The sequence below is a fragment of the Phoca vitulina genome, unplaced genomic scaffold, assembly GCF_004348235.1.
Source record: "Phoca vitulina isolate PV1807 unplaced genomic scaffold, GSC_HSeal_1.0 scaffold1, whole genome shotgun sequence".
Lineage (NCBI taxonomy): Eukaryota > Metazoa > Chordata > Mammalia > Carnivora > Phocidae > Phoca > Phoca vitulina.
In genome coordinates, this window is record NW_022589704.1 from 64,938,688 (window position 1) to 64,966,515 (window position 27,828).

The following is a 27,828-nucleotide window of genomic DNA, read 5'->3' on the forward strand; positions in this document are numbered from 1 at the left end:
CTACCTCAGGTATGCATGTTTGAAATTCTGGAAGACGCTACCAAATTGTTCTCCTAAGAATTTATACTAATTTATACTCCCACCAGTAGTCTACTGGATGCCCCCTCCCCCTTCTTTATTAATTCTGGCTATTATTGGTGTGGTGTTTTTGTTTTTGTTTTTAACAATCTGATAGAATAAAAGTGGTAGAATCTGGTAGAATCAAACCTTATTTTTATCTTCATTTCTTCAATTATGTTGAGATTGAGCATCTTTTTAATACCAAAAGCTATTCGCTGAGCCCCCCCCATGCTGACTGGTCCTTTTTTTTTTTTTTTTTTTTAAACTGGGTCTAGCCTTTCCTATATTTCTAATGGATTTTTATATTTTTTTAGGGCAAGTTCTCTATCATGTTTCTTTTTTGATAGTTTTCTTGGCTCTTCTTTTACAATTGACTGTCAGAATTAACTTACCAAGTTAAAAAAAAAAAAAAAAAACCTTGTAAGATTTTGGTTTGAATTGCATTAAATCTATAGATTGTTTGGGGAAAAATATTTTTTAACCAAAAATGAGTATTATCATGGGGCAGCTATTGGGGCATAGCAAACAACTACAGATCTCAGGGCATATGACTATAAGCACTCATTTCTCACTTTGGTAAGGATCATCTGACCTCGACCAGGCTTGCCCGGGGTTCTGCTTCAAATTTTAGATCCAGCTGGCTGGGTGTAGCACCTCATTGCAGTTTGGTCTCTGGTCAGCTCTAAGGGTGTTCTTCTCTGGGCTCAAGCCAGAGAGCAGCAGCTACCCAGAGGAAACTCTTCTCATGGTGATAGCAGAGATGCAAGAGGACAGGCAGAAATATTCAGTGCCTCTGAAACTTTGGGGTGGCACACTGCCATTCTTAGTCACGTTCCATTGACCAATATAAGGAAAATGTCCAGGTCCATAGCCAAGAAGCAGTAAAGTACATGTCAGCATTTATGGGAGGAACTGCTCACTTTCATGGCGGAAAGCATGTATTAATGGAAGGTGGGAAGATTGAAGCTAATAATTCAATGTACCACACCATTCATGATAAGAAGAAACCTAGTGTGTTAGTTACCCCATTTGTTCAGTTTTTCAAATGTCCTTGAGTAAAGTTTAGGAATTTATATAGCTTTTGCATATTTTTTACTAAGTTTATGTCTTTTTTGGGAAAGGGGAGTTGTTACTAATTTTTTTCTGATTTTATCACATAGGAATCTGTTTTAATGTTGTGAATTACATTAACAGATTTTTAAATGTTTAACCCATCTTTTCATTCCTGAAATTCTTGTAATACATCTTCCTGGTCAGGGTGAATTATTCTTTTTTTTTTCCTGAGAGGGAGAGGGTGATGGGGGGAGGGAGAGAGAGAGAATCTTAAGCAGGCTCCACGCACCACGCAGAGCCTGATGTAGGGCTCGATCTCATAACCCTGAGATCATGACCTGAGCTGAAATCAAGAATCGGACACTTAACCAACTGAGCTACCCAGGTGCCCCAAATTATTCTTTTAATATACTGTTGGATATGGTTAACTAATACTTTATTTAGGATTGCTAACGGATTTTTTTTTTAAAGATTTTTTTTTTTAAAGATCATTTTTTTTTTAAAGGTTTTATTTATTCATTTATTTGAGAGAGTGAGAGAGAGAGAGCACATGAGAGGGGGGAAGGTCAGAGGGAGAAGCAGACTCCCTGCCGAGCAGGGAGCCCGATGCGGGACTCGATCCCGGGACTCCAGGATCATGACCTGAGCCGAAGGCAGTCGCTTAACCAACTGAGCCACCCAGGCGCCCTTTTTTAAAGATTTTACTTATTTATTTGACAGAGAATGACACAGTGAGAGAAGGAACACAAGTAGGGGGAGTGGGAGAGGGAGAAGCAGGCTTCCCGCGGAGCAGGGAGCCTGACGCGGGGCTCGATCCCAGGACCCTGGGATCACGACCCAAGCCGAAGGCAGACGCTTAACTGACTGAGCCACCCAGGCACCCTGGATTGCCAAAGGATTTAAAGAGACTGATACAATCTATTCATATCTTTTTAAAACATATTGAAGATTCAGAAATTTTTTTTTTTAGCTTAAATAATGAGGTTGATAATTTTCATAAAGGATATGCTATCTTACTAATTAAAATTCTTATTTAGACAGTGGAATAGTCAGACCAGCAAACTGCCTTTTCAAACCCTCAAATAAAAGAAACTACATTAAGGGACACCTGGGTGGCTCAGTCGTTAAGCGTCTGCCTTCGGCTCAGGTCATGGTCCCAGGGTCCTGGGATCGAGCCCCGCATTGGGCTCCCTGCTCAGCGGGAAGCCTGCTTCTCTCTCTCCCACTCCCCTGCTCGTGTTTCCTCTCTCGCTGTGTCTCTCTCTGTCAAATAAATCTTTAAAAAAAAAAAAAACGCATTAAGTTTATTTCAACATTAAGTGAAATGTTTTTCTGCAGGTTAATGCTTCAGGATAATCAAAATGTGGAAGCACTAAGGATCCTGGCTCTTTACTATTTGTGTAGGGAGGGGGACATAGAGAAGGTAAGTTGTATTATTTAAGTTTCCTGTATTAAAAAATATGTAGTTACACACACATATGCCTGTACATTAGAGCCTTGAAGAGCTCTTTCAGAATGTATGCCATGGTAGTTTTTACTTGATTCCTAGAAATACACTTTAATATAGTGATGAGCTTCTTAAATCAACTAATAAAGCAAAAATATTGAATAGTTAAAATACCTTGAAAATTCCTTAAATCATTTATTACAGTATATGTGGTTTTCTAAATAAAACTCCTATACAGTAATATACATGATTAATGTAACTGGTGATGCTAGGTATGGAAGAATATATATGCAAAATATAATTCTTAGTTTTTTTACAGTTTAACTGAGTTTGCATAATTTCAATGGGCTTAGGATGACATCTCATTGGACCGGACCTTATAATAAGATTCATGTTTCTCTAGTAATGAGCACATTGATTATGTACTGGGTTATGGAATGCCAAAATCCAGTCTGAAGCAAATAGTATTATAAAATAGTATTATAACAAAGAGTAGATTTGAATCGTGTTTCGTTCTGGTTAAATTGTTAAATGTGATGGCAACTAATAAGTTCTTCAGTAAATACCAGAGGAATTTTACTAGGGGCAACTTTTCAGTAAATTTTCCAGGCATTGAAATTACTTACAGTGTCTTAATGATTTTTCTATTCTAGAAAATATTTTAAATATAAACCAGACTGTATAGGTAATCCAAAATCTGATCTCATATAATATTAATGTTTATAATTATATGTTATTTTTCATATCTCATGTGTGTCATGAACTAATTATTGGAGAGGGAGCTTTGCGTATATAGTTAATGGAATATTATGGGTATCTTTATCTACCCAGAGGTTTCCATTTAATAACAAATATTTTAAAAACACATTTTATTTATTTTATTTTATTTTAAGTTTTATTTATGTAAGTAATTTCCATACCCAATGTGGGACTTGAACTCATGACCCCGAGATCAAGAGTCGCATGCTCTCTGACTGAGTCAGCCAGGGACCCCTAAAAAACACATCTTAAAACTCAGGTCTTTATTCATAATTCTTGAGCTTTTTAAAAGAACTTTTAATACATTTCTCAACATAGAAGATTTCACTGGACAAGAGGGAATTTGTAAAAGCAAAGATTTTTTTTAGTATTAATACTTATTAGTGTATATGTCATGTATTCTTTGTTTCTTATTTTGAAATTATACTGATACTTTTGTTTTAGGCTGCCACCAAGCTGGAAAACTTAGAGAATGCACTGGATGCCATGGAACCACAGAATGCTCAACTTTTTTATAAGATCACAGTAGCCTTCAGCAGAACTGTAAGAGAGCCTGCTATGTAACAGAGCTCTGTTATCTGTGGCTGGGAATATAAAACAAGTCACAAAGGTTGAGGCATCAAAGAGCATACGGCCTAGAATGAAAATACCATACGTATGTAAATTTGTGATACATTCGTAGGAAAGTCAGTTCAGAGGAGATATGATTTCCAACCATAAGAAGGCATAATGGAGCCTTCATGGAAGTAGCCCTTGTGGAGCCTTTAAGGATAGGGAAGTGGGAAATTCCAAAGGAAGTGGGAAGTCATTTATTAATCAGAGCATAGGATTTATAACTAGGGTTATTCTTTATTTTGTTTTTTGAAACTACAGTTGACCCTTGAACAACACAAGTTTGAACTGTGTGAGTCCACTTAATGCAGATGTGTTCAATCAATACAGTATTGTAAATGTATTTTCCTTATGATTTTCTTTTCTATAATTTTATTGTAAGAATATATAACATACAAAATATGTGTTAATAGACTGTTTCGGTTATCAGGAAGGTGTGGTCAATGTAGGCTATTAATAGTTAAGTGTTTGGGAAGTCAAAAATTATATGCAGATTTTCTTTTTTTTTTTTTTAATTTTATTTATTTATTTGACAGAGACAGCGAGAGAGGGAACACAAGCAGGGGGAGTGGGAGAGGGAGAAGCAGGCTTCCCGCTGAGCAGGGAGCCCGATGCGGGGCTCGATCCCAGGACCCTGGGATCATGACCTGAGCCGAAGGCAGACGCTTAACGACTGAGCTACCCAGGTGCCCCTATATGCAGATTTTCAACTGTGTGGTGCGGGAGAGGGGGGTAGGGCATGGGTGACAGCACCCTCACCCCTGCGTTATTCAAGGGTCAACTGTATTTGAAAAACAGTTTTAACATGGGTGGGAGACAATTTTGGTGGGGAAAATGGCTGGGATTTTTTTTTTTTTTAATAATAGTAGTAAAGAAATGTTTCTATTACAACATCCAATAAGAAGATCATCAGGAATGGAACAGAAAAATACTGCAGAATCTCAATACAAGGAATGAGAGGATTGAAAAGTTCTTAATTAAACTAGAAAAAAATAAGGGAAACGGTATACACAAGTGAAATACTAGACATAAAATTGAAAGAAAAAATCAAGGATCTTAATTATTAAATGACATTGAAACTGAATTCTTTTGTTAAAAAACAGATTGTCAGATTGTGTGAAATGTAGAGGGAAAAAAATCCTGTGCTATTACAAGAGTTTGAATTAAGGAAGATATTTACCTTTTTTATTTACTTTATTGCCAGATAATTTATTTTGATTAGTTTTTAAACAAGCTTACAAAAATTCAAGCAGTTTAGTATTTTACTCTTAAAAGTTATTATGTTAGAACATTACATACTTCAGCAGAGTTGCCATTTCTTAAAATTTTTTTAAAGCTTTTTTCATAAAGATTCTAGTGCGTGATCTTTTAAAATATTCTCCCTGGTGGCATACCTTCTCCTTAGGGGGAAAGCAAATCCTTGTCTTAAGTTTGATTAGATTAATATATATATATATATATATATATATATATGTATGTATATATGTATATATATATAAACCTTTAACAATTTTCTTGTCTAATTTGTAAAACAATCATGAGACAGTTTTAGAAAGTATGAAAAGTAGAAAAAGTTCAAAAAAATGTACAGCAACTTCATTAGAGTATACTTTTCAAGAAGCTATTGTTTAAAATAGCTCCTTAGGATTTTAAGTTCTGCTAGGATATAAACTTTTGCTGTACTGTCTAGATAGTAAATAGAGAAGTTTTATTTGATTATTAAATACTTTTATTTATTTTTTCATTCTATTTCTATGAAGTACAAATAATTTGTATCTTTAGGAAAAAATAATCCTCCCACCTGAGTAGAAGTGTTTGACTTTCTAGTCTAAAATTTCTTTTTTCTTTTTAGTGTGGGCGAAGTCAACTCATTCTTCAAAAAATTCAGACATTACTAGAAAGAGCTTTTAGTTTAGCCCCTCAGCAATCAGAATTTGCTGCAGAACTTGGATACCAAATGATTTTACAAGGAAAAGTTAAGGAGGCATTGAAGTGGTATAAGACTGCCATGACACTTGATGAAACTAGCATCCCTGCACTGACTGGTATGACAGCTCTTTCTAAATGTTCCTCAGAGAGATGCAAGTCATAATTCCTTTTAATACATGCTGTTAAAGGAGAAAAAAATGTATGTTGTGGTTTTCTAAAATTAAACTGTCCTCCATTATCCACAATAGAAAAAAAACATAAGTCTTTAAAAATGAAGTTTTTATTTCTTAAATATCTTGAGAGAATAGATTTTTATGAGATAGTTCCTATAAATTTTGAATTTCTTAGTAACTGATTTTATTTGGGTACAAAGCTGCCCATTTTATTTTCTTTTATTCTTTTTTTCTTAAATCGGAAGTTGTATTACTTTAGTCTATTATACTTTATTATAATGATTAATACTTTAATATACTATGGAGGGAAAATCTGTTTCATTAATGTTTGTGTTAGCTTGAAGTGTACATGCCTGAATTGAGGTGGACTTTGACTGTTTTTGTCCTGTTTGGTTTTAGGATTTATCCGATGTCGATTAATTGAAGGGCAGTTACAGGATGCAGATCAGCAGCTAGAATTCCTTAGGGAAATTCAGCAGTCTATTGGAAAATCTGCGGTACAGTGTTTTATTTTATCAGATGGTAGATCCTAGGTACTGTTTATAAAATACGAGATTTTAAATTTTAGTAATAGTAATGGCTTTCACTAATTTTAACATATACACTAATTTTAATATATAATTGCATTTACTAACTTACGTCCACACAGAATTAGACTTTAAATATTCTTGTATAAGATTCTAAAAGTTTGTCCAGGCTAATACTTAAATTCGAACAGATAATGCACATAAATAGCACTTCATAAATGTTTGAAATCTAAGTAGAAATAAATGGCTTTACAACTGAATGGGGTAATTAATGACAACTACTTAATTTCTAGGAATTAACCTATTTACATGCAATTCTTGCTATGAAGAAAAATAAACAACAAGAGGAAGTTATTAATTTGTTAAACGATGTTCTGGACGCTCATTTTTCACAGTTAGAAGATCTGCCACTTGGCATACAGTATTTTGAGAACTTAAATCCTGATTTCTTGCTAGAAATTATTACCGAATATCTGAATTTCTGTCCAATGCAGGTAAGTAATCCTGGGACTTATTTTCAACGAAAATATTTTCAACATCACTTATATGATGTTTTATAAAATGTGCTAATAAATTGTCTTTCACATGTTAGATTATATCAGCATCTTAATGGTCGTATTTATATCTCTATTAGTTGAAATAGTTTTAAATCAGAGTACTTACACCAATGACTGCTATCAAATAATAAATATTGGTTTACAAATATTCACTTACGGTTCATAAAATCTTAATATCTTCAGTTTAGAAGAAATACTAGAAGTCATTTAATTCAGATGTGCATGTGATATTTGAATCTACTCCACAGCATCCACATTACGTGCCCGTCCAACCCTGGGGTGCATTCAAAAATCCAGTTCTTATTGTATGACTATGACTGTTAGACTGTATTTCCGATGTTGTCAGACTCAGCTTTGTGTTAAAAAAAAAATTCACCCATTTCCTGGTCCACCTCCTGCTCTCTCGAGTGGCACAGAGCAAGTCCAGTTACTTCGCCAAAGCAAGGATTATTCCTCATTCATAACATAGACCTTTGGATTTTAGAAATTAGTTTTCATGGTCCCCCTAAACAATTCCAGGTTTTTAGCCATTTATTTTTTATATGACATAGTTAGAACCCTGGCCGTGAGCCTGAGGACAGTCTTTATTTTGTTAGTAAGCTCTCAGTAAGCTCACTGTTCCGTATATGGGTTTGGCCTTGACAGGTCCTCTTCCTCCCTAATTCTGGGTGTTCCTCTAGCTTTCTTTTGTGAATTATATTATATTATTGACCCCTATTGAATTAATAGTTAACTAAAGTCCTTGGATCTATTATTCACTGCAACTGAGGACCCACGTGTAGACTCTATCCCTAGGAAATTTTATCTCCTCAGATTCATAATTTCAGATTACCATATTCTTTTAGATCCTGATTGTCATCTGCTTTATATGGATCTTTACTGTCCTCCATTATTTGCCTTATCTACCTCTGAATAGAACTGAATATGGAACCTTTTATTGTATTCTCAGAGAATTCTTTCCAAATTTATGTGGATCCATTAGTCAGCACTCTTTTTATTACAGACAGTAAGCAGACGACTTAACATTAGTATACTCAGCTCACGATTCAGCACAGGAATATCCTAAGAGGGACTATCAAATACCTCATTGCTAAAAGCATAATACTTAGCATTCTCCCTGATTTACAGCTTCCTTGTGTTGAAGAAATGAAGATAATGGCCTTTCTTTAGGGAAGCCATGCTGCTGTTTTGATCACCAAGTCCTTTTACAGACTTTCATAGTGTGTTTTAAATTAACCCTTCTTAACTATAGAGAACAAACTGAGGGTTGCTGGAGGGGAGGTGGGTGGGGGATGGGCTAGATGGGTGATGGGGATTAAGGAGGGCACTTGTTATGATGAGCGCTGGGTGTTATATGTAAGTGATGAATCACTAAATTCTACACCTAAAACCATATTGCAGTGTATGTTAACGAACTAGAATTTAAAAAAAAACTTGAAAAGAAAGAAAAATAAATTAACCCTTCCGGAATAACACCTAGGATTGATCCCAGTCTCCCCTGTCGTGATCTGTTCTCAGTTGCTTAGAGTCAGAATACATTTTTCAGTACTTGTGCAGTATTCAGAATTCACTCAACAAATGCTTGTAGAGTACCCAGGGCTCTGCTTGGAGCTGGCGAGGTGGTCGTGTAAGAATAAACCACAGCCTTTGCCCTCTTGAAGCATATATAACTAGCCGGAGGAGACAGATAATATAGTCAAGTCAATTATGTAATAGAAAATAACAGACTAGGGTCGGAGGTGGTAATTTTGGATAAGATGATCTGGTTAGGCCTCTTTGAGATGGTAAAAGTTGAACAAAAACTTGAAGTGTTCCTGTGGAAATATGGTATAGATTGTCTCAGGCACAGGAACACTTGTGCTGTGGCCTCGAGGGACACAGGAGACTCATGTGACCGGGAAGGAGTGAGGAGGAGGTCACAGGAGAGGATACGAGACCACGTGGGGCCTTAGAAGTTGTTGTCACTTCCCCAGCATCAACTCTGAGCACAGTGAGGAGCCAGCAAAAGGTTTCCAGCATGATCTGACTCAACAGGTTAAAAGGATTTCTCTGGCAGCTATGCTAAGAATTAATTGTAGGTGGAGAAAGAAATAATGTGGTAAAGTGGTAATTGTGTCCCTAGTGCACGACTTTCTGTGTTCCTGCAATATAACCTTTGTCAGCGTGATAGCACCTAATTAGCACTTACAATGCTGTTTTCATAGGGAAATATCAGAAAGACAGACTTGTCTGTCTCTCCAGCTCTGTTCCTTGCCCCTTTTATATAGTATTTTTTTTAATCAAACAGATGTTATCTTAGAGATTGTCCATATATGCTTTACTCTGAAAGCATTTACAGTAAAAATGATGGTGGTTCTCTAATAAATAATAATTTTTTTCAATAAATAATTCTTAGCAGATGGCAAAGAACCTTAACCTCACTATATCACCTACACTTTCACTGTTTTCAAGTGAAAAAAATACTTTTAAAGAGTTTACTCTGTATTCATTACTGTTTGAAAACGTGTAAAATTCCAATCTTCAAGGCACCCTAGCCCTATAAAAGAAGCAAAACAAAATATGAAACTACTATGGGATTGTATAAGATAATATAGAATGCTAAATTTTATTACACAGATTATAAGTGCTGTAGAAATTTAAAGAAGTTGAGGTGTTCTAGGCACCAATGGTCATATTTTGAAATTCCTTTTGAAATTTTTGCGCATTTTTTTGTGCCGCAAGGTAGCAAAGAGATGTGGCACTTTCTTGTCAATAACAACGTCTCGTGGTAGAAGTAATTGTCAGTAAGAGACCATACTCTAGCTAAGACTATATACTTGTGGGGCATAGGGGGACAATGGGGAAGATTGGAAGCAGCATCAGTAGGGCAAAGCAGGGAGAATGAACATTTGACATTTAAATTCTAACATCACATTTTAGCTTGTGAGTGGGTAATCATTGATTAAGACAGCCATTAAAACAATAAATTTCTAGTACTCTTTTAGTTATATTTACTGCGTATTAATAAAAAGAGAAAAAAACAACAACAAAAACCTTTGAGGACCTTCAGCATGCCAGGCAGAGAAGCAGAAAATGTGAAGGTATGAGACATTTGGTGTAGTGCACATGAGTGTTTTCTACCTTCTGATATCTACTAGGAAAAAAAAGAATTTTCAGAAACTAATCTTACAGTACTCTAGGGGGCAATGCAAGTTACTGAACTGAATAAATCACAAGGCAGGTCTAGAATTAGAATTCACATTGCCTTGACTCTCAATTCCAGCAAGAAATTCTGCCTCTTAGTTATCTTTCCTTTGAATATGTTTCCTTTACAGTTTTTGAACAAATACACTCCTTTCGTGTTATCAAATCAGTAATTGTGTAATTCATAACTATTTTGCTGAATAAAAGCCGTTATTTACATGGTTTGTTCATAGATCCCAGGCAGATAAATTAGTATTAGTCACATTATGGTAAAGAGATGCAAAAGTAGAATAACAGAAATTTTGGAAAAATACATAGTTTTGCTAGTTATACTAAAATTTAGTGTGTGTGTTCACTTTTAACTAAATACTAAGACTTATAAAATGATATGCTAATTTGTTTTGTTTATAGCCTGCAAGTCCTGGGCAACCTCTCTCTCCACTTCTCAGACGTTGTACCTCAATCCTGGAGACTATAGTAAGAACCGTACCAGGTCTTCTGCAAGCTGTCTTCCTAATAGCAAAAGTGAAATATTTATCAGGTAGAATATACCTTAAAAACTTAAAATAACTTTTTTATTCTGATGTTGACAAAAACAAAAGGGAAATAAACTAAGTATATATATGGAGAACAGTCACATAAAATGCATTTTACTTGTGCACAAATAAATAATTTTAATCCAAAATAAAATTGCATAATATTCTGTACTATTTAATTCTTTAAAAATTACAATAAATGTAATATTTGTTGATCAAGTGAATTGCTGGGAAAATGCAGTTGTACCACTTAAAAAAAAAGTCCGTCAGATACTTAGATGGCAGTAAGAATTTATAGTCTTTAGTCCATAGTTATTGACTCACTGGCATAGCCAGATGCAAGGTTTACCAGGTTTGGGGCCTTTATGAAATGTACTGATTAATTCCTGTTTAGTTTCTGTGATTATGTATAGCAAAAAAAATAAATAAATAACCCCAGATATATAACCTTCTTCTTTTAGGACACAAATGGGTTTGTGACTATATACATAGTAGACCAACCTTTGGGGCTTCTATTTATGTACCTTTTCTAGATGAATACCATGCAAAGTAAATTAAGTTTGTAAAATCATAAGGGGTAGAAACCAACTTAAAGGTATCATCCTAAACAATTATTTCTTATATATAATGGAGAGAGTTAGAAGATTGACTTTGCTAATTTTTTGTACCTCAATTTTAACTGTTAAAAAAAAAACAAACTAGATGATCTCAAAAGCTCGTATCTCTAAAATACTCTAGATATAAGAAGTGGCTCTATTATACCTTCTTCTGGTTAGGTTCTGTTGAGCCACATGAAATTTCTACTTTCCTCCGAGTTGAAATGGTACTATCTACTAAATTAAACTGGGACTTTGAGTTCTGTGATTAATTTATTAGACATCTGTTATTTTGAAAATTGATATAAATCAGTCTCAGTGTAGTAATTCTTAATTGCCAAAGTCTCTAGAAGTGAAAGTCTCCTATATTGACCCCATTTTTAAAAACAGCAGCCTTAAATCATTTGAAATAGTGCTGCCGTATGTCCGAATAGCGGTATCCTGATAAAACTGCCAACTACAATGACTTCTAACCCCAGAACTACCCGGAGTTGGACCAGACTTCACAGGTTAAGGGCACAGACATGAGCCATAAGTTCCGGGGTTGCCAAGGCCACCTGAACTTCTGACTAGCTGGCTACAAATTCGGGGTTTCTATGACTCCTCAGGTTCAAGTTCACTAGAACAACTCCTAGAATTCAGGAAATTGCTATACGTATGATTAGAGTTTTAGTATAGCAAAAGGATGCTAATACAAACTAGCAAAAGGGAGAGATGCACAGGGCAAAGGCCTGGGAGGGTTCCAAATGTGAAGCTGCCATTGTTCAGTCTGTGGAGTTGGTACACACCAACAATCCAACACATGTATATATGACGGTACGTAGAGAGCATTAACAACTAGGGAAGCTCACCCCAGGTTCATTATATAGGCATGGATATGGAATCACTGGGCATGTGATTGAAGTCAGGCTCCAGGGTCCTGCTCCCCAGTTCAGGTAGATAACACCATCCTCTGCTTGGTTGGTCTTTCTGGCATGGTTGGTCCCCATTGAGTCATATTCTTAACATAAGCTATCTAGGGCTTACTCTTCATCTTCTCACTTATATAAATTGTCAAAGCCAACCTCAAACAACAAAGATACTTCTCTCACTCAGGAAATTCCAAGATTTTAAGACTCTGTCCCAAGAACCTGGGACAAAGACCAGCCAAATTCTATGTTACAAAGACATACATGCAGGACAGAAATGTCTTTCATTTTTCCCTTAAAGGAAATTAGGCTGCTCTTAGATTAAAATGTTATATTGTTGTGTTCTTTTTTTATATGGCTATTTTCCGCAACAGTGATTACACATTTCTCATTTTTAAATATTTAGTGACCTTCTAAATACTAACCACGCATCTTTGCCCCCTCATCACACTTAAAAGAAAGATTCTGATCTCAATTATTCATTCAGTCCTCATATTCTTCAGTCTCTTATTTGTAAACCCTGATTCTTTTCCTATGTGCTTTCCCCCTTAGCAGTAACCTTCAAGCTATCTCCTTAATCCTTTTCCTCCTTAAAGAACATGGGGGTGGTCATTTGCACACCAGTTTATTATACTTAACGTTCCCATTTCCTATTTCCTTTTCTGCCTGCTCAGTTCTTGAGTGTTAGAGTGTATCACAACAATAAATAATCCAATATTATTTATTATGTTTGTTGGTTGATTGACAAATTTTGATACTATATTTAGTATGTTATTATGCAGCCTCAGCCTGTTACTTGTTTATTAATCCTATGTCTGTAAGAAAACTGTTTTCTGTGTAGATGGATTCTGTCATGGGTAGGTTGGGCCTTTGGGAACTGGAAGCCCTAACTGTAAACCTCGTTTGGTCTATTGAGGTATCAGGTGAGGTTAAGGAGCGTAATGGAACAGAGAGTAATTTAGGGTCTGTTCTTCCCTGGTGCTCCTAGCAAGGTTGAATGGGGAGCTGGGTTCCTATACCTACTTAACACAGTCTGTGAGATGGCTTTACGCGGAATGCTGTGGGTTATATCACTAGAAATTTCTTCTAGGACCTAGAGTTTATACTCTTCCTTCTCTGAAGAGCCTCTTTCTACCCCATCTACCAGCCCGAGCCTAACAGATTCCACCATTCCTGTCACTTTAATTTTGATCATTTCTTCCATCTAAGACTCATAGATGTACAGAGGATGTGTGTCCAAAACCTTGGCTATTACACTTGGCATTTAAAGGCATATTAAATCAATAGCTCCTATTTCTGAATGTCCGGAATATATCCTTAATGCTTTTTTTGTTATTTTAAATACAGTGGTAAAATTTCTGGCCAAGGATGATTATAAGACTATATATCCTCTTTGTTAATATAAGTGACAGTACAGAATTCTAGCTATTTAAATGTCTGTGTTTTGCAAGACTTACTGTAATGAAATTTTAAGTAAAAAGTTTTTTGATCAGGAAAATAAATAAAGGTACATTTATAGTCCTCTCAGAAGTAGCAATGGTGATTGACTCTGATCCTTTCACAGCTTTCCCTGGTTTGCTCCTTATGGCTGGCCTGACTTACAGGTATATTCTTTCATGAAGACTAGAAAGGGGCTACCTGGGGCAGGTAGGCATGGAACTATCCATAAACTATTCATGTCCCTCTTCTCTCTCACATCTCTCTCTCTCAACCATTTGAATTGTAATGCTTTGTTTCTCTTATTAGGTGACATTGAAGCAGCTTATAATAACCTGCAGCATTGCCTAGAACACAACCCTTCTTATGCAGATGCTCATCTCCTGATAGCTCAGGTTTATTTGTCTCAGGAAAAATTCAAATTGTGTTCTCAGTCACTTGAACTTTGTCTGAGCTATAATTTTAAGGTACGTATTCCAGATTCAGGTGGATAAAACATATCTCCCTCCTTGAACCTTTAGCAAGTGTCTACATATTCACCTGTTTTGTATTTTTGCCTATAACGTTTTGCTAATAAATTTATTTTTCGTGGAAAAAAGTTTGGATTCACAAGCAGGAGAAAAAGTGGAGGCAGCTGTTGTGTCATTAAAAAAACTATATGAACTTGGAGACAGAGGGCCTGGGGGTCAGTGTCTGGTTTTTCCACTTTTCTCTCTCTGAACCTGTTTTCTTCTCTATAAAACTCATATAATAACACCTTACAGTTATAGTGGGCATTAAATGCAGTAATGGATGTAAATAAAAATAATTGTAAACTGTAGAGCATTATGCCAAATATTTTTATGTGTAAGAACTCTTATTTATTGCTTGTTTCTTTCTTGGATTGTGGGTTTTAATAACTTTTTAGAGTCATCATCAAAGAACACCTAGTCATTTTGAAAGTTCATGTGTGGTTTGAGGATATAAACACATTAGATTTCTAGCCAAGGCATTCTGTGTTACATCCCATATCCCTAAGCATTAGGGAAAATCATAGGTTCAGGTGCTTCCTGAACTACCTGGAGTCGTGGAGGAGCTCCTCAGACTTTTGCTTTGCTTCACAGGGTTTTGAACCCTGTTATGTGAGGACCCTTCAGTGGACTGGAGAATTCAGGCTTTGCAGAAGATAGTGCCTGCTTCTTGGTCAGTAGTTCTCAAGACTAGTGGTGCATTACCACCCTAGTGCCAGTACCCCATCCCAATGACTCGAAATCTCTGCGAGAAGAACAGAATCATGAGTATTTACACAGAGCCCACCAGAAAATGTGATGCCCAGCTCAGGCTTACAGCCATAGCCTTAAGGATGACTGGAGCCTTCCTAGACATGATCATCTCCTTCGACTCCTTCTTTGATCTTTTTGTCATTTTCTTATTTTTTCTGTATACACTTTTGGTACCCAAAATAAAGATAGAGTCTTCATAACTAGGTGTTTCAGAGTAGTATCAAAGGGTAAAACCAAGTTTGACTAAAGTGTTCTGAGATTTTTAATCTTAAAACTAAAAAATAAAAGGGAAAAAACTGTGTTTCTAGAAATCTAATGACTTGATATCAGTATTAGAAGTCCCAGATAAATTCCTTTCCTGAAAACTAAATTTCCAAATTTCTAATTTAGCAAATAAATATATTTGCTAGCCTTACAAGCTTTTTTTTGTATTTTCTCTTCTATCATGGTAAAAGCCCTTAATCACCTTGTTTGTCATCCAGGAGGATGCTGGGTAGTGGCAGGTTGCCTGAATCTGATTTAACACCATAAATGATCAGAAAGTTAATAAAAAGACAGAAATAGACCTCATGTATACAATCACAGGTAGACTATCCTCAGAGATTCTGTTATTTTAATGTTTGGTGAATTGTAAATTATGTGTTGGCATTGTAAGCACTCCAAGGAAGTATTTCTAAATATTATTTTTTTCAGGTGAGAGAATACCCTTTATATCATTTGATAAAAGCTCAGTCACAAAAGAAAATGGGTGAAATAGCAGAAGCAATTAAAACTCTACATATGGCAATGAGTTTACCAGGAATGAGAATTGGAGCTTCCTCAAAATCAAAATACGGAAAAACCGAAGTTGATGCAAACCATCGTTTATCGATCTTTCTCGAGTTGGTAGAGGTTCACCGCTTAAATGGAGAACAGGTAAGTCAAGTTTTAATTCAGTGGTTCAGCTCTGAACTTTGTTAGACAAGTATATATATTAGTAGGAAATGAAAAAGCTGAAATTATTTTCTTGCTTAACTGGCCGAGTTTAGAAAATTTATTTCTCATTACTTTGAACCAAATCATGTCCTTTCTGCAAACCCCTGACGTTAAACATAATTTGCAGCTGGATGACCTTAGGTAACAGTGTGCTTTCATTAGCTACCAGGCAATATAGTAATACAATCTATGTGTAATCTAATATGAGTAATAATATAAATTACTATGTACCATGAAATGTATCAGTGTAATATGATGTATGTAGTAATATAATCTTCGATGACCTTGGCTACCATGCAAGGTAATAATATAACATGGTTATCATTCTGTAGACTCCTGAAAGAGTCACACACACGCACACACACATGTCCATGTACACACAAGTACTACTGGAATCAAATGAAAGTACCAACCTGAAATTCTAGTAGTTGGCAAAACGAAAGAACCACTTGATGAATACAGCTTTGGTAAATTCATAGGATGATCGTAAAATCAAATACTTAAAATAATACATATAATAATATAATAATAAGTAGGAAGCAAGCAAGAATGCACTTTTGAGAGAAGAGTTAAAGCCTTATAAAAAATGAGGAACCTGGGGCGCCTGGGTGGCTCAGTCATTAAACGTCTGCCTTCGGCTCAGGTCATGATCCCAGGGTCCTGGGATCAAGCCCCTGCATCGGGCTCCCTGCTCAGTGGGGAGCCTGCTTCTCCCTCTCCTACTCCCCCTGCTTGTGTTCCCTCTCTTGCTGTCTCTCTCTCTGTGTCAAATAAATAAATAAGTAAAATCTAAAAAAAAAAAAATGAGGAACTTAACATTTATATCTGTTTTTTAGATTGCAACAGTTGCTCATCAGTTATTTTCATATTTTAGTGGAAATTAAGAAGGCTGTGTCTAGATACTTGCCAAATCTCAAAATAATTTCTATTTCCCTAATACATTAACCTAAATATATATTTAAGAAGAACCAGTTCTACCATAGATAGTTGGTTCCAGAATGCACTATTTTTTTTCACATGTTAACATTTCTGAAATCAAAATGTCTTATAATCTCTTAAGTTGAGATGAATCCTAAAATAAATGACATTTTAGATTCATCGAGGTACAGATTTGGAACTGAGGGAATGTATTCAGCTGAGGCATAACAGAAATGAGGTCCTGGCGTAGGGAATAAAGTAATCTGCTAGTTAATGAAGAGCCATTTGGTACAGGGGAGGATTGTGGACTGGATCCCATCAAGGAGGCAGAAATGAGCATGGCTAAGAGTTTAAGCTCTGGGGTCAAGCTGCCTGAGTTTGGGTTCTGAGTCTGTCATTTGTTAACTTCTTCACTCTCCAAATTTCAGTTTCCTTACTGCACGGTGGGGATAATGATAGTAACTACTTCAGAGAATTTCTATGAGAATTAGATGCTGGATGCAAAGTAAATGCTTATTAAATTGCAGTAGCAGCAGCTCTCGTGTAGCAACCCCCATTGTCCCGGTCATGAAAACACTTTTCAGCCAACAGATATTTATACAGTCATCTGAATTTGGTCTCTGAGTTTAATTTTAAATTTTTGTGTTTTTCAAAAATCTGTCAATATTTCATGAAGATTCTAACATTTACTGTTCATTCTGGATTTGGAGAAAATCTTCATTTCTAATGTAATTTGTTGAATATTTTGAAAGAGTGTTATTTTAACTTCATCTTTACAGCACGAGGCAGCAAAAGTTTTACAAGATGCCATCCATGAATTTTCTGGGACGTCTGAAGAATTACGTGTTACCATTGCTAACGCAGACCTAGCTCTGGCACAAGGAGATGTGGAGCGGGCTTTAAGCATGCTTCGGAACGTTACAGCTGAGCAGCCTTATTTCACAGAGGCCAAAGAGAAAATGGCAGATATTTATCTGAAGCACAGAAAAGAGAAAATGTTATATATTACTTGTTATAGGTAAGTGATTATTTTAACCCATTGTATTTTGACACACTTCTTAAAATTAATCCCCAAATTTCTTTTTTTCTTTTCTTTTAACTCCTTTACCGTATAGACCCTTTCCCTAATCTGTTCAACTACCAACCACAATCACACTAACCAAGTAACTCAGTCTCCCTAAGACATAAGCTGTAGTGATTATGATTATTTCAACCTGTGGCTTACTCTGGATTCTTAGCTGTCGTCCTTCATTAGATGTGATTTCACTTTAATCTTCCTGTTTGGGATGGGCAAGAGCAAGTTATGTGTATTTTAATAGCTTAAGAAAGCTGTGTAATGTAACAACAGTTCAGGGCCTTTTTTTTTTTTTTTTTAAGACTTTATTTATTCATTTGAGACACAGAGATTGAGAGAGAGAGAGAGCATGAGCAGGGAGAGAGGCAGAGGGAGAGGGAGAAGCAGGCTCCCCGCTGAGCCAGGAGCTCAGTGCGGGGCTCGATCCCAGGACCCTGGGATCATGACCTGAGCCGAAGGCAGACGCTTAACCATCTGAGCCACCCAGGCGCCCCTCAGGGCCATTTTTAATGCTCAGTGTGATAGCTCTAGCAATACAAAATTATGGCTTAGTATATACCACACCAAGGTATGGATTACAAATTTTCCTTGGTGAAAGGGCAGGGACTTTAACAGTTATATTATACACTGGTGCCCTTAGGGGTTATTGGGATACACACATTCATGTGCGTGCATGTGCATGTGTGTGCACGGACGTACACACAGGCTGCTCTTACTTTTCTCCCCAAACAAAAGGATAAACATACAAGCACACACTTTATTTAAGAGAAAATCAACATTTTTATCTGTTGAGAACACAGCAACATGTTGATGAATTCAGTCATTGGTTCATCTATATTATGTGAATACCCAAACTTGGAACTCTGCTCAGGTTCTTTGTAGGTGCTGAGTGATTCAAAGAAACTGAGCAGCATCCCATGTATAGATGGATGAACTAGAGGTCCTAGATCATATTTTCTATGATGTTTCCAAAAGATCAGCACTAACTGTCATCTCTCATGATAGAAAAATATTTTAAAATAGGGTCGCTTTGTTTTGGATACTCTATAATATCATAGTTAAAAGCACAGGCTTGTTTCAGGCAGATCTGACACATTAGTTGTAGACTTCAGTTCTTCAGCAACATCTATAAAATTATACTTCTCAAATAGTTTTTGGACCAATTGAATGAGAAACCATACGTTGCAATAGCATCACATGATATTTTTGTGCCTTCACTCTCACATCATTTCAGAATTAGAGATAACAAAACCTGTTTCTGTATAATTGATATGTTTACTGTCTACCAGTACTCTTGTTACCTGCATTTCAGAAAATGGAAAGATTGAATGAAAAAAAAAAAAAGAGTTGATCTAGCATAAATAATCTGGGTGTGGGTATGGGTAGGTGGTTTTTTTCTTTTACAGTGTTACACTGTTGAAAATGTAGAAGGTACTCTGAAGGCTATTGGTTAATTGAAATAAGTGAGCTTACCTTGTATTTAGCTGGTGTAGAAGAAGATATTTGTATTCAGTCTACTAAATAGAGTTGGTCTGATTTCTAGAGAAATTGCTGAGAGAATGCCCAGCCCTCGTTCTTTTCTTCTCCTTGGTGATGCATACATGAATATACAAGAGGTAAAGTTTCTGATGCTACTGAACTCAGATTTTTTTAAAAAATGGTAAAACTCTTTTTTGTGATTAGCTTCATAGTCTCTTAAAAGGAATTTTTTAATGTTATTTAATATACGACAATCCAGTCATCACTGTAAAAGGAAATAACCATTACAATAAAAAAGTTGTTTTCAAATTGAGATGCAATAATTCAGCACTATCATTTGAAATAGAGATGGTACCAGAAGCAAGTTAAGAGTCTCTTTTAAGTGGAAGAATGAAGAGAGCTACTGGCCAAAATGGTGTTTACTAATGAGTTACACCTAACAGTAGTGACTGTCACCTCTCTGAAATTGTTAACATTTCTAGACTTAAATATGTGCTTTATTTGTCTCACTGAGTGAATACTCCAGGTATAGAGCTTAATTATAGAAATGTTGTCCTTTAATGGGATCCAGCTAAGCTGTTTATTCATTGCTTATTTTTTGTATCCGCCAACATTAGCCTGAAGAAGCCATAGTAGCGTATGAGCAAGCATTAAATCAGAATCCCAAAGATGGAACACTGGCAAGCAAAATTGGGAAAGCACTTGTCAAAACCCACAACTATTCGAAGGTAAGTACTTTATATGTTTGAAATATGTCTATTGGATTCAATGTTTCAAACCCTGCTTTATGAGAAGTCTTTAGCAAGCACTGTTTACATCCTGACGGTTGTAAACTCCAAATTTATATTCACAAACAGGAATTTATGTTAAAGACTTTCTCAGTGTCTCTTCATCGCTGCATTTTGCAAGGACTGTTTGGGCCCTGAAGTTTACTTCCGACATCATCTTACACCTAAACCCTGCAGCCAATTACGATGAAATTGCTGTGGTTACATCTTTTTCATTCTATGACAAAGCATAACAGATGTCCTTTCTGTTGAACCAGTTTTGATAAGCTGTGTGCTTTTTTTCCCCCCCTCTAGTAGGGGTAATGGATTTTCCTTTAGTTGTTAATGTCTTGTTCTATCCCTGGTCACTACTGAACATATATACAGCCGCTAGCAGAGTATTTGCATTCACTGAAGTTCACTGGCCTCTGGACTAAAACTGGTAAAAACAGTTTCACTAAGCACTTTTCGTTAGCTGCTTTTCATAAGAAATGCTCATTGCCTTGTCTGATGTTTGATTGTCTAAGAAAAATGGCATACTTAACTGACAGGCAGGTACATGCCTAAGCTTCTCCTAAATTTTTTCCAATTTTTATATGCTTTAAGTCTGTAATGTATAAAATATCTGTGCTTAACACCATTCTCATTGCCTTATTTTCCTAACTGAAATGCATTTTGTTTAGGCAATCACTTACTATGAAGCCGCTCTGAAAAGTGGACAACAAAATTATCTTTGCTATGACTTGGCTGAGCTTCTATTAAAATTGAAATGGTATGACAAAGCAGAAAAAGTTCTTCAACATGCTCTAGCTCATGAACCTGGTATGAAAGTCTTTCTGATTTGAAAAATATATATACCATACCTGATAGGTCTGATCTATTTTATTTTTATATTATATAAATGTTTATTTGTATTCTCAGTATTATATATATTTTCAGTCTTATATGTGTGAGGTTGATTATTTCATTTATGAGCATGTCACTCTATTAAAATAAGATATTTGACTAATCTAATAACAGATTTATGAAACAGCTAATTGTGTTATAGAAAGATACTTTACTTTCCAAAATGATATAAAGGGAGTTCCCTTTAAATTACAACTACATCTGATATTTTTATACATCAAGTAAACACCTTTATAATCTTTACTCCTCTTTTAAGTTTTTTTTAAAAATTCAACACTGTAAAAGAATATAATGTGTAAGTCTCCAATTTCTCCTGTGAATTCTACTTGCCCTGTTCTCAAACTACCTCCCTAGAGGTAACCATTTTTGTGTTTTAGTGTATCTGTAAATATATAAGTGTAATATGCATAATTTTCTTTTCAAATGGATTATTTTTCCCATCCTGTAATTTTTTTTCACAGACAGCATGTGCCAGATATCATTTGATGTTAGTACATTCATATCATTCTAATGCCATCATAATATTCTATAACTCCATAGTTTTTGTTTTGTTTTGTTTTGTTTATAACTCCATAGTGTTTTTTAAACTTCCCTTCAATTATTGGGCATTTAGTTGGTTTTCCGTTCTTTTGATATTAATAAACTATGTTACAGTAAATATCCTTGTATCTCATTCGTTGGTATATACTTGCTTCTATTTCTTAGGAGCAAGATGCTAAGTCAAAAACTACGTGCATTGAAAACATAACTGGATACTATAAATTGCCTTCTTACAAGTTTGCTTTTTAAAGATCTTTATTTTAAATTAAAATCTAGCACTTACTCATCGCCAAAATTTAAAGATTACAGAAGTGAATGCAAGTTGTGTTGTCCCACTCTCCAGAGAAGACCACATTTACCTTGTGTATCATTCTAATTAGTGTCCCCACCATGCCTCTCTCTCTCTCTCACGTAATTACCACATTTTTCCTACCAAGATGGGATCATATTATGCTGCACATCTGCAGTAGGCATTTTTCGCTTAGTAGCTTCTCTCCATGTTAGTAAGTGTAGTTCTTCTTTATTTTCTTTAGCACAGGTAGAGCATTCTAGTATATGTTGATATCAGAATTTATTTGATGAGTCCCCTATTGATAGACATTTAGATTGAAGAAAAGTTGGAGACAGTACTGAGACTGAGTCCTTGTTTAGATACCTCTGTGTGCTTCCTAGAATTGAGTCATGCCCCATGGTTCTTTCTTAAGGCCAAAAATGTCCCATAATTGTGTAGTATTAATCAGAGGGGGGAAAAACACTTTAATTTGCATTTTTTTGATGATTGATAAGGCTAGGCATTATTTTATGTCTGTAGATCACATTTTCTTCTAGGATGTTTTTGTTCATATCCTTTGTCTTTGACCCTGAACCTCTGATTCATCATCTGTCACCTGTTACTCATTTGGAGACATTTTTCTCCCAACCTGTTCCTTTTTTTGTTTTTTTTCAATTGAATTTATTATTTCTTCAGTCAAATAGAATACTTAATTATTATATATACCAGTCTTTTCTTTTTTTGAGTCCTGAATTTCCTATCATGCTCAGAAAAACTTCCCTCATCCTAACATTGTAAAAATATTCTTTTATATTTTTCTGGAATTTTTATAGAACATTAATCCATGTGCTTTAATCCCCATACAGTTTTTACTATATAGTTTCCCAAATGGAGAACAGTTTTATTTCAGTGCCATGTATTGAGATGCCACCTTTACTGTATAATAAACTTATTTATGTGTATGGCTAATTCTGGGAATCTTCATTTTCTTACCGTGAGTTATTTTGCTTTTGCCTGTGTCCTATTCACTGTAAATGTGTTTGGATACCTGATACGGGCAGCCCAACTCTTGAGTTTTCTAGTATTTTCAAAATGGTCTTTTAATTTAGCTTTGAGGAAGTTGGTGTTTAAATTCTTCTCATTTGGGATGCATTTACTACATAAAGTGTTATTGGTTCCATAAAAATATTTGCCTGGGTCTGTCAGACCTTGCTTGAAACACTGCAGATGGCCTTGCATGTGCATATGCATTTTTGGAAAGGGTATAAAAGAAGAGAGACTCAAGTAGCACATTCTACTTGTGTGAGTGTTAAGTTTATTACATTTATGTAACATAAATGCTTTCATATAATAAATATTTGTTGAGCATTTCATTATAATTTCCTTAATGTCCACATTTGTTTTTGAGGTGATTATAATTACCTCCATCTTTAAATTAGCAATCTAAGGCTCAGTTTTGTTGACATATCCACCTTCATCTAGCTGACGTAGCACCTGGGTTCTAATAAGCATCTTAAACTTGGCCTGTCTAGTCAGAATTCCTCATCTGCCTCCTCACATCTGTTCCGCACGCAGCCTTCTTCGTCTCAAGAACAGCTTCATCCCTCTTAGCCATTGCTGAGAGCCCCAATCCTAGCCGTCACCCTTGTCCCTGACCGTAGGAAATCCTGTTGATTCTACCTTGTGAATATATTCCGAACCCCACTCTGTCCCACTAGTTCCACAGCTGTCGCCTTGTACAGGCAAGCCACCGTCGTCTCAAGTGGATTCTGGCAGTGACCTTCCAGCTGGCCTCCCTAGCCCGTCCTCAGCCCCAAGCCCCTGCTGTAGCCTCTCTCAACAGCTGCAGCACTGAGCCTTTTAAGCAGAGTAGGTCTGCTCTTGTCTGCTCAAGCTCCCTGCCATCTCCCATTTCCCTCAGAGTTAAGCCGAAGTCTTCACAGTGGGGTATGGGGCCCTTCTCATGTGTGCGACATTGCTCCTCTGGCCCACTGTGACAGTCTCCTTGTTCCTTGTGCCGTCTCACAGTTTCTCTTACCTGTAAAGTAGCAATAACAAAACCTGCCCCTCCTGAGATTTTAAAGAAACAATATATATAAACCACTTTGATACATGTGTGGCACCGACCATGCCCTGGATAGATACTGGAAGAAATATATTTTTGTTATTTATCTAGGGTTCTTTTATTGCTCTTAAATCACAAAATAATAATACCAAGTATTTAAATAGCACTTACCATGTACTAGAGTATTTTAATTGCATATGTGAACTTGTTTCATAACTCACGAACTTTTTTTTTTTTAAAGATGTTATTTATTTGAGAGAGAGAGAGAGAGAGAGCACGAGAGGGGGGGAGGGTCAGAGGGAGAAGCAGACTCCCCGCTGAGCAGGGAGCCCGATGTGGCACCCGATCCCAGGACTCCAGGATCATGACCCAAGCCGAAGGCAGTCACCCAACCAACAGAGCCACCCAGGCGCCCAGTAACTTACGAACTTTTTAAATTTTACAACAACCCTCTGAGATAGGTACTATTGTTTCCACTGTTTTACAGATGGAAGAGAAGCACAAAATGGAAAAGTACCTTGTTCAAGGTTAAATAGCTAGTAAGTGAGAAGGCCTAGATTTGAAACCAGACAGATTGCTATCAAAGTCAGTGCTCTTAAGGACCATACTTCATCGCTTGTCAAGTATCTATTATTTTAAAAACAGCAGTTATCTTCTTAATTGCCCATAGCAACTAGTCTGTATTATTTTTTAATGACTTCAGTAAACAAAGATGTTTACAGACTTAAAAATGTAAATTGAAATTTTTATGTATGTTGTTACATTGTTATCTCTTAATATATGTTTAAGAGAACCTTGTTGTTATCCAGTTCTTTAACTTTTTTTCTAGCTAGTTTTCATCCTAAATCTTTTTTTTTTTTAATTTGGCCAACCTTCAGTTAACTGACTAAAAATTTTTCAACTTTATTCACTATTGTTCAAAGTCATTCTTCCTAAAGAGCAGTTTCAAAACTTGTAGAAGAATGTAAATGTTCATTAAAATGAATATTTGTTCCCAATATCTTCTCTCCTAGTAAATGAACTGTCCACTCTCATGGAAGATGGACGTTCTCATGTTCTTCTAGCAAAAGTTTATAGTAAAATGGAAAGACCTGGAGATGCAATCACTTCATTACAAGAGGTAAATGTGTTTGGTTGTGAGTGGTTGTGGGGTGGGAGGTGGGAGAAGAAGGCAAAATGCCATGTGTAAGAGGAAGACAATTTATTTCTGCTCAACTGCCACAGAAAATAAGCCAAAATAGAAATAATGATTGAATGCGAATGGATTGTACTGCTTAAATGTGTTATTGCTAATTAATATAACAATTAGAGCAAGTTGATATTTTTAATCTCTTATAGCTGAGGAAGCTTGGTTTAATAATTTGTGTAAAGTCACACAAATAGGGTCATAGGCAGGATGTGAACTCATTTTTTTCTCTTTTGCTTATTTATATCTTTCTTAATTTCTCTTAATATTTCAAGGTTTTTCTAAGGAGAGGTTTTATATACATTTGCTTAGATGTATTCCTAAGCAGCTGATGGTTTTTGATGATTTTTCAATTTCTAGTTTGTTAACAATTTTTTTATAAATGACTTAAATTTTATCTACAGCACTCCACAGCCTTCAAGGTCATCATGTGACTTTTCTCCTATTATTTTGTTCCCGGTTAATGTGGTGTATTAAATTGATTTTCAAATGCTAAACCACCCTTATATTTCTTAAATGTCACTTTATTGTGATTTTTAAAAAGATATTGCTGGAATTTAAAGATACTAGTATTTTGTGCAAAATTTGTATATCTATGTTCATGAAGGTGTTTGGATCTCTAAGACTATTGCTGTTTCTTTAATGTTTGGAACAATTCAGTTAAAACCATTTGGACCTTGAGGCTTCATTGATGGAAGGTTTTTATTAGTGGATTCAACATCTTTAGAATTCAGACTGATCATTTTTAAACCTCTTACGTTAGGTTGAACGGCTGTATTTTTAAATTTGTTCATTATATCTTCTATTTTTGAATGTCTGCAAGTGCTATAAAAATGTCTTTTTTTATGGCCTGATATTGGTGATTTTATTTTATTTTCCTTCTACTGTTAATGATCAATTATTCCGGGAGTTTATTATCTTAATATTTTCAGAGAACCAACTTTTGCCTTTTCTGGCTTCATTAAATGTTTTCCTTTTATCTCATTAATTAGTTTCTTCTACTTTCTTTTTGGGTTTGGTTTGTTGATCTTTGCCTAGCTTATTGAAATAGTATGTTAGGTAATGGATTAGTTAGCCTTAGTTCTGTTCTTATTCATTTAAGGTGATAATTTTTCTCAAGCATTGCTTTAGCTACCTCCCACAAGTTTATTATTACTCTGTTCATAATATTCCTCCTTTCTACTTTGATTGCTTCTTTAACCCATGGGTTATTTCCAGGCAGTTCTGATTTTCTTGTTATCTTTTTTTTTTTTTTTTTTTGGTACCTCTTAATCCCTTTCACCTATTTTGTCCATCCCTCCACCCCATCCTTTCTGGCAACGACCAGTTCTCTGTATTTGAGTCCTTGTTACCTTTTGGATATTGATTTCTAGTTTAATTCCACTGTGGTCAAAGACATACTTTGAACAATTCAATCCTTTGATATTTGTTAAAACTTGCTCTCTGTCCTATATTATAATCAGTTTTGCTATAGGTTCCATGTGGATTTGAAATAATGTGTTTCTGGCATTACTTAGTGCTTAGTTCAATATGTGGTAGTTAAGTCAGGTTTGTGAATTGATCTATCCTCCATCTTCTCAGAGCTTGAAGTAGAACATAGAGTACTTCACTAGTAATCCTGTATGGTTTCTAGAATACCACACTACTTGCCACTTTTGACCTAATTTTCATGTACTCAGAAGAGTTCTGCATTCTCCAAATAATTTATTAAATGTTTTGACTTTGAGCTTTAGCTAACAGTGGGGTGTGTGTATGTGTGTGTAAAATAACATTTCAACAATTTGTCCAATATGTCCAATTTTTTTTATTCCAGTTGTGAATGAATTGAGCTTGGGCCATTTGATTTCTGTGATACCCATCTAAATTTATGATTTCATTACAACATGTCATCTTTAAAATGTTAATATCTTATCCTTAATTGTTGGTATGTTTTATCCTTATATTCTGATCCCATGGTGAGAAAATTATACCTAATCCTAGGTTAGCTACCATTAGCTACAAAGGAAGTGTAATTTCAGTAAATTTAGATGTTTAAAATATTTTAGAAGTGAATTTGGCCCATTTTACCTTTTTATGAATATTACTAGTCCCAGCTGCCCTGGTTATGTGAGTCCTTATGTTATATGAGCAGATATTTCAAGCAACACTAAGAAGAGGATAAACAGTATACATGGTTAGACTATGCTAGTGAACCAAATTTAATTAATTTTAAGTTTATATGTTATAGCACGGAGATTATTCATCTTTAATAAAATTTAAAGAGCCATAAAATTCTTCCCAATTGTTAACATTCTCTGCATTCAGATCTCCAAAAAGATAAATCTTGAGTTACAGTTCCAACAGAAACTTATACATGTAATGATAGTTTTTGGTATTTAATGCTCATTTATTCAGGAACCATTTATTGAGCCTAATCCCCACAGTGTAGAAATTTAGGAGTTCCATCGTAGTATTTTTGCATAGTTGCTAAACATTTTAGGCAGTGGCAGAACTGCTACATTTAGGGAATCCCCAAGTCTTAATTAATTTACTTTTTAAAAACTTCAGATTTCTGAAATAACTCCACACTTTTCCATCTCTGTCATCTCTGTCACCTTTTAGCCCTGT

The 27,828-nt window shown here is 35.5% G+C and overlaps 1 protein-coding gene across 7 annotated transcripts in view; it reads left to right on the top strand.

Annotated features, from left to right (window-relative positions):
- TTC21B (tetratricopeptide repeat domain 21B) overlaps positions 1–27,828 on the top strand; it is an 89,948-nt gene that overhangs the window by 15,510 nt on the left and 46,610 nt on the right. For all 7 annotated transcript variants that reach the window (XR_004300116.1, XR_004300118.1, XR_004300117.1 and 4 more), the window contains exons 7-19: positions 2,452–2,536; positions 3,764–3,862; positions 5,784–5,976; positions 6,433–6,530; positions 6,854–7,054; positions 10,712–10,841; positions 14,087–14,244; positions 15,733–15,954; positions 17,712–17,950; positions 19,551–19,623; positions 20,104–20,214; positions 20,937–21,075; positions 25,049–25,155. Coding sequence is in view for 3 of the 7 variants with exons in the window: in XM_032409070.1 (XP_032264961.1) it covers positions 2,452–2,536; positions 3,764–3,862; positions 5,784–5,976; positions 6,433–6,530; positions 6,854–7,054; positions 10,712–10,841; positions 14,087–14,244; positions 15,733–15,954; positions 17,712–17,950; positions 19,551–19,623; positions 20,104–20,214; positions 20,937–21,075; positions 25,049–25,155 (1,855 nt within the window). In the remaining 4 variants the exon portion in view is untranslated. The remainder of the gene's footprint in view (positions 1–2,451; positions 2,537–3,763; positions 3,863–5,783; positions 5,977–6,432; positions 6,531–6,853; positions 7,055–10,711; positions 10,842–14,086; positions 14,245–15,732; positions 15,955–17,711; positions 17,951–19,550; positions 19,624–20,103; positions 20,215–20,936; positions 21,076–25,048; positions 25,156–27,828) is intronic.